This window comes from Etheostoma spectabile, chromosome 16 (assembly GCF_008692095.1).
Source record: "Etheostoma spectabile isolate EspeVRDwgs_2016 chromosome 16, UIUC_Espe_1.0, whole genome shotgun sequence".
NCBI classification, from domain to species: domain Eukaryota; kingdom Metazoa; phylum Chordata; class Actinopteri; order Perciformes; family Percidae; genus Etheostoma; species Etheostoma spectabile.
Genome location: NC_045748.1, coordinates 23086920 through 23095253, shown reverse-complemented (window position 1 = coordinate 23095253; position 8334 = coordinate 23086920). Strand labels below are relative to the sequence as shown.

General features: G+C 38.9%; 1 protein-coding gene across 1 annotated transcript in view; it reads right to left on the bottom strand.

The window, feature by feature from the left end:
- scai (suppressor of cancer cell invasion) overlaps nucleotides 1–8334 on the bottom strand; it is a gene marked incomplete at its 5' end in the record, with an annotated part of 45167 nt that overhangs the window by 30812 nt on the left and 6021 nt on the right. The window contains 2 exon segments of the mRNA XM_032539411.1: nucleotides 5765–5851; nucleotides 6367–6462. Coding sequence (XP_032395302.1) covers nucleotides 5765–5851; nucleotides 6367–6462 — 183 coding nt within the window.

The window sequence follows — 8334 nt, the reverse complement described above, 5'->3', positions numbered from 1 at the left end:
GGGGGGGGGTTGGGTTGGCTGGACAATATTTTCCACGTGAGGGTTTGAACCCAAACAGCAGACTAGGTTTTGCCTGTATTGAGATATTTGTATCAGGCACAAATGGTTTTGCCTTAGCACTGAGTAGTTTGTCTTTCATTTGTCTCCTTTCAAAATAAGAATCCATGCCACTGGACTTCACAGATGGATGACTTCAGAGCCTTTTAGCACATTCACTTTAGCCACCGATGCGGTTATTTCCACTTTCAGTGCAAGCTGTTCCTTTTTTTTTCTTCTTAGTTGTTCCTCCCTTTCTTCTAACTCATGTTTATCCTTCAGTGGCCTTTGTCGTGCAATGAGAGCAGCCACATTGGCATCAGCTTTAATGCATGTCGACAATTTTGTTGAGACACTTGACCTCGATCCAGCCAAGCTCCTCCCATTAGACCGTCTACTTCCGTGTTTGACACACTGTCACTTGGTTTAACTTCATCTTGTATGAGGCTTGAACGTTTTGTCCTAATTGTTGTGAAACAAGAATTGTTCTCATCTTGATGTACATCCAGCTCCTGTGGTTCCTTTTGTGTTACAGACAGGGGAACATCATATGTGGAAATATGAACAATTGTATTGCTTTGTTGTCTACCACTTTCAGAAAGCCATCCTTTACATCCTCTTGCAGTCCATTATGGCGTTAAAGTACACTCAAAAACCATTACATTTTTGTTTTTCATGTTCCTCTTTAGGGAGTAGAAGAATCACAGACTCACACAACTGAGCAGCTTCATCCACCATTTGATTCATATTCTCTAGATGAAATTGCACCTGTGAAGTATTGTCATCATTTTGCATTAGATCCTTTATTGTCTGTATTAGACCTTTAATTCTGTGAACCTTTCCTTTGTGTTCCGTATGAAGTTTCTCAATTTTCTTCTCCAATGCTTTAGAGGTGTGATTTCTCTTTTTTGTCCTTCCATCTTTGAGAAATTGACATTTGAAATCGCTTATGATACACTTGTTACCTTTTCCCAAGGTATCACAAATCACACAATAATCCACACCGTTCAATCAATCAATCCACTGATGCCTCATCAACCACATCAAGACAAACCACACAAGCAAACAATGCGTCACCAACGGCAACGCAGCAGAAACCTATTTACACTGTGTACGCAGTAGTCCTACTAATTGACTACATACCGCTTCCGTGGCTGTGCTGCTTGCGGCCCGGTCTATTGTTTCCGGAGCGCAATTTAATGCACCACCATCCAATACAGCGGAGCTCTTCAACATTTCCGCTGATATGAAATACATTCCATTGTGATCCGAGTAATCCGCAGAGAATATGAAATTTCCGTAGATCCACTCTGATTTATCACATTTTGTTGACTAATACTGCAGCTGTAAGCAGTCCAAAAAAGTGCTGCCACGAGGGACTAAACACAGACATGCACGCTGTGATGTGCTCGAGATTGTATTGCAATGATTTTATTTTTCTACTTCTTCCACCTGTACAATACACTTGGCACTGCAGTTACCAAATGTAATTGTTACCTAAGGAGTAGAAATAATTGCGTTAATACTGCGGTCAACAAAAATGTTCGCCCCCAGCTTCACCCCCTCTATGTCAAAGCCCGAAAGAACCCAGGTGCACAGGTGAAGCAAACAAAAATCACTTCCGCTCAAACAGTCATGAAAATGCCCACCACCTACAATATCAGCGCGTAACACAATGATCATATGACAAATGAGACCATAAACAACATAATTCTTGTGGCCCGCGTATTCACGAGTATAAAAAGCAATGCAGATTGAGACTAGAAGATTTCCACTGCAACATGGATGATCAGCCTTATTTCAACAAACAGTGATGTATTCCTTTAACCCTCTGAACCCTAAAGTCATTTTTACAGTTCATTGTCCCTCTGGATTTATTTTATAAAAAAGCTTGTAAAACATCAACCCTATTGTCTACAGTCAAGATATCATTTTTTAGAATATTTGGGCTGCAGTGAGGTCACTTGAATGTTAAAAATGGTTGTAGGACCTTAAAGACAAATAAATAAATAAAAGGGAACATGAATCTTCCAGATATGTATTGATAACACAGATAGAGCAGTAAAACCTAAGCCATTTTCCTCTCTAAAACACTTCTCATATGTCTTGGGAGTCACACTGGGAAGAAATAAACTATATAACTTATACAGTTGACAAAATACATAACATTCTTTCAAAGAAAGTGTAGACGCTTTTGCCCTCATGACATTTACTTATGCCAATATTCAACATACTAATGTCCTATTTATTGATATTACACCCACAGCAATGCTACACAAGCATTTGTGTTGTCTAAAACAGTTCTATATGCAAAAAATAAACATAACTCATAAAGCACATGCTATTTACAGTTCTTAAAAAAAAAAAGCCCAAATACATGCCAAATCTCAAACCAGTGACGCCATTCTCCTCTGTAAAACGGTAGATAACTATCTTGTCCGCTATGTATCTTTGATCACATACTACAGTCCCTGACAAAAGTCTTGTCGCTTATCTATTTTGTAGAAACACCTGCTATTAAACTGAATTTTAATTAATCAATTGGTAAGAATAGCTCAATGAAAGCTAAAACCCTCCCAAATGATGTTCAATGCACTGAAAAATTAGTTTCACTGAAAAAATTTATAATTTAAACAAGACAGAAGGTCAAATTTGGCAAGACAAAAGTCTTGTCGCCTATACAGAAATTGAACAATTTATTGCAAATATAAAATATGTCAGCAAATTAAATAGTGGTGCTGTGAGATCCAAATGTAATATCTTGTATGACTTCCATGAGCTTGAAGGACTGGACCCATGCGGTTTGGCAAGGATTCAGACCATGTGTTGATGAGGTCATCAGGAATAGCTAGGAAAGCAGTCCTGCTGCCTCCCAGAGTTCATCAATATTCTTTGGTTTGGTCTTCCATGCTTCCTCTTTCATCCCACCCCACATATGCTCCATGATGTTCATGTCTGGGGACTGGGCCGGCCAATCCTGGAGCATCTTGATCTTCTTCGCCTTGAGGAACTTTGAAGTGGAGATGGAAGTATGCGATGGAGCACCATCCTGCTGGAGAACTTGGCCTCTTGTATGGTTGGGAATATAAGAGGTAGCTAAGATGTCTTGGTATTTGAGACTATTGATGTTGCCTTCCACCCTGCAGATCTCTCGCACACCCCCATACTGGATGTAACCCCAGACCATGATTTTCCAGCCACCAAACTTCACTGTTTTCTGGGTGAATCTTGGATCCATGCGGGCTCCAGTAGGTCTCCTGCAATATTTGCGGTGACTGTGGTGTAATTCAACAGAAGATTCATCTGAAAAATCCACTTTCTTCCACTTCTCCAGCGTCCATCCTTTTAGCAGGCTGTGGGCCTTGGCACATGCCACACGGTTTTTCAATTGTCTTTTGTTTAGTGCCGGCTTCTGGGCACTGATTCGACCATGGAGGCCATTTCGAACAGAATCCGACAAACTGTTCTGGTTGACACAGGGACTTCAGGGACCAGGTCCTCGTGACCTCTGCTGCATGGAAAATGGGCTGGCCTTGGATTTTCGAGCCAACAAATGGTCCTCTCGAGAAGTTGTCTTGCGGGGTCTGCCTGACCTGGCTTGTCAAAAACGTCTCCAGTGTCTTCAAATGTTTTTTTATCCTCTTACTTGACGCTGACCACATTGAAGGTGTCTGCCACATCAGCATGGATCTGGTCTTCAGCCTCTTGATAATCAAAACTTTAGTCTCAGGGTGAATCTTAGGCCTGTTTGCAGAGGTCTAGTTTTGCAGTTGATGTGAAGGTCTAGTGTACTGGGGTTGTTTTTATACACACCTGAGACCTATTGATCCATTATTTCCCAGGTGAAGCTCATATGACAAGGCGACAACACTTATGTCTTTGCAAAAATTTGACTCAATGGGCTTTACCAAGCTGTGAATATTAGAATACTTTTTGACATTTTCTTTTTGCACTGAAACATTATTACAAAAGCTGTTGGGATTAAAATGAGCCATCCATCCATCCATCCATCCTTCCATCCATCCATCCATCCATCCTCATCCGTTTATCCAATATCGGGTCGCGGGGGCAGCAGCTCCAGTAGGGGAACCCAAACTTCCCTTTCCCGAGCCACATCAACCAGCTCCGACTGGGGGATCCCGAGGCGTTCCCAGGCCAGGTTGGAGATATAATCTTCACCTACCATTAAAATGAGCCATTTCTTGTAAATAAATCTTGATTAGAAATATATTACAGCGGCACTTCAGGTCAATTTGTACACAGGCGACAAGACTTTTGTCAGGGACTGTACACTAGTTTGATTGGAGGGATCTACCTTTCCCACTGAACTCTTTGGGTCACGTTGTCTCCCATATATGGGCATAATGCTTGCCTTCACTTCCGACACACAGAGTAGAGATGGAGCACGGAGCTAATGGCAAAAATGAAAATGTGATGAATTATGGAAATCAAATGGATAAATCTTGGATGTAACAGTTTGGATATAATGCTCAACGACCCTGAAAAAGGGAACAAGTTCCACGCTGGATAGAAAATCACCTGTAGAGGCTAGAAAGACCCCAAAGAGACCTCCATAACCGCTAACTCGTTAGCTTTTAGCCGCAACAATCGGTAAGTTTATATCTTTTATGGTTATTAAATGATTAGACTATGAATCAGAGGTGCTGTTTTTGCTCGTGGACAAGCCTCCTGGGTCCAAAGTGTTAAAAGATTAAAAATTATTTAAAGAAAAACTTAATGAAATGGTGTGGGCGTGGCCATTTTGAGTGTTCAGCGATAAACGAGAAAGTGGTTGTAACTACAGTGAACATTGTCGTATCTGCCTGAAATTCCACATACAGGCCAATATTGACTTTTGATCATAGCACCCCCCGCTGGAAACAGGAAATCAGCCTTATTTGACAAACATCCGATTCACATGAAACTTAGAATGTGTTGTCTACTTGTGATACTGAGACGGCCCCAGTACTTTAACCACGCCTATGTACTCAGCCCACGGAGATTTTATGGCTTTTGAACCTTTTAACCCTTGCATTGTCTTCCCGTCAACCATGAAAAAAAATGTTTTGGTAACATTATTGCTTTTTTCCCACATTTTCAATGTTGTGGGTGCTTTTTTATGTTTTGGGAGATTTTTAATGTTAACATTTTCAGTGCTTATTTCGACGGCCCATTTTTTGTGACAAAAAATAATTAACTGAAACCGGGTCAATTTGACCCAAGGACAACATGAGGGTTAAGGTTAAGTCTAGTATGGGGTATCATTGAACTCAGCAGAGAGTTCCTTTTTGATTGGTGATTGTTTGACCCTCCCCCTATTTGTTAACCACGACCACTTTCATAACTAATGACCTGTTTGATATAGAGTCTTGTGTGGGATTGTCGCTAAAATCTATGGGATTACAAGATCCAATGTCCAAAAGTTCCTGTCGGTTGTGCGATATGTATGCAAGACTGTTGTGATTTAATAGACTAGAAACAACTAGGCAACGGATTTGCAGAATCAGGGGACACACTAAGCCTTTTGGTGTGAACGCGCCGCAATCTCCACAGTAACTAGAACCAGGCTACGTGATGTAGGTCTACATCTTACCATTATTTTTATTTTACAGCTGTTAAAACCTGTGTGTGCAATTAAAATAAAATATCAAGATATATATTGTATGTACAACAATGAGACAGTGAAAACACTTGGTGATGTGCATGATCAAGACATTGTTTGACTTACTAGTAGTGGTAGTAAAGCTGTCCAATTTTGGATGCAACTTCCCCAATCTGCCATCTCTTCAAGCCATATCGACTGTCCAGAACCTGCCTGTCAATAAATGAAAACATAATACTGAGCATTTCTATTTCAATTTTATTTATAGTCATAACAGAAGTTACAGAAAGAGTAGACCTAGACCACACTATGATTTACAGAGACCCAACAATCCCCCCCCACTTAACAAAACAATTCAACGAGTGTGACAGAACCATCTGGCAAATTACACTGTCATCACCCATTAAATGTGCATCTGTCTTTTGTGTTAATAAACATAGATATGTGTTAAAGAAACATACTATGTCACTATTTGGCCCCATTTAGATTAATTTGCATCTCAAAATTTAGGAATGGGAATATGGCGAACACTACTCTCACCACGTTTAACAGTGCTGCATTGTCTGTTAACCCATCTAGGATTTTAAATTGAATGGAGGAATCACATCCAAACTCAAAGTTTCCTCATTCTGCTGAATCATAATCACCTACTTATAAAAAAAATGGCTTACTTCATCCACCAATTCTAACTTAAAAAACAATGAGAATTAATAAGAGATTGAAATAACCTGTGCTGCTGCTGAAATTTCCACAGCTTAGTGTAGACATCAAAAGTCCGTCCAAAGTAGGACTGCCACTGTTTGTGTCCATACTGAGGAAGGTCTCTGCAGCAAAGAGAACAATAATGGTCATATGAGAGAAAAGAACACAGAAGGATGCATTAAATTTAAATGCTCTCAGCTCTATAATCAACCAGACGGCAAAATGGACAACTCAGACATTTCGGGAAATACAGTGTTAATAATATACTGGATCTTATTTTCACTAATCAGCCCTCAAAACCTGCAAAGTGTGGTGTCCCCTACTCAGCACCAAAAATACCAATTTCCAAAACTTCATAAAACAGCCCCGCTATTGCATTTTATTTTCAGATTCAAAATGCCACCTTACCATCACTTGCTGCGCTTCTCCTGACACACATGAGACCAGGATGCCTCACTAGGTCAGTCTTTTAGTCACTTATTCCAGTTTCTCCATATATAAACTACTATGGTCAGAAATCCTTTTTCTATACATACACCAAGATTTGGAACTACATTCCACATCATATCAGAACACTGTCATCCATCATATATTTCAAAAAGGCATACAAACAGCTCCTTAACAGTTACACTTGCACACATGAATTGCCTATGTATACTGTCTGTATTTGTCTAACCCATGCTGATGTCCTGTACAAATGTTTTTATCCTTTGTGCCAAAACTGTATCAGTAGTCAGGCCCTTTTATATTGTAATATGTCTTTTAACTTTCCTGAATAATAAATATAAAATGAATGAAAGGAGAGAGACTGACCATTACTTTATTCCCCCACCCGTAAAGCCAAACTGGCATCCTTTAAATATCTTGTTTTAAGATTATTATGAGGATGTTTCATTTTTAGAGGAATTAATATTGTTTTATCTGTGCCCATGCAAGCCATTAGGGCTGGGTACCTGAAATTTGGTGCCGATACCAAACGGTACCTTTTTTTGGTACTTTGTCTGTGACAGCAAAAAAGTAATTTCAGTTTTAACAATAATTCTAAACTAAATGAAAAGTAAGCAGCTGCAAAAACATCAGAAATGTTGGGGGGGGGGGGATGTGGATGTGGATGTGGGGGATGTTTTAAACCTCTTCATCCTATTTACTTAGAATCATTTATTTATCTAAGAACATTTTACACACAAAATGAAATCCATACCCTCCCTGTTTCCTTACAAACCACTCCCTACAACCTATTAAATACAATAATTTCTTACACTGCAACTTTTGTTCTTGTATTATTATTCTATTTTATTTACTTACCATCTCTTTTAGGACTGTTAGTTTTTAATTGCTCTTTAGTGTTTTGTATGTTGTATTTATTTTGTATTTATTGATATATTTTGAAATGTGCTATAATGTCATCATGGCATAGAGAAAGCTGATGTCTGTCTCAGACATTATATTATACTGCAGCAAACACTGTCTGCCTGGAGTTTTGAGAAGTGGAACCACACTTTTAAGATAGACAGATAGCTAGATATTAAAGTTCTGATGAATAAAACGTATAAAACTACAAACTTAAAATATAAAACTTAAAGTCCTTTGAACAAAAACAATCAAAGACACTCATAACACGGTTGAAGGGTGTTTCGTCCATTTTTATTTTTTTTAATATTCCTTTGTCAGAATTATTTGTCATTACAGATTAATATTAAAAATAAAAAATGAATTTATCGGCCATTGTAAATGCTGATAAGGATTGTCGCAGGTAGGCAGGACACTGAAAAAGAATGATAGATTTTTGTCTCACTTTGCTTTAGAACGTAACCGAGGCTACAAAAACACTAGTTCTAGTTGGTGTGCAGCTAGACTGTTGGAAACATTAGCTGTACAGCAGTAACAATTCCAAATTTTGACGTACAATTAACTGTCCCAGAAATTATTGTGATCAATATAAGATTCAAGATATTTGTCATATGCACAGATTTTACACCATGCAATGAAATTCT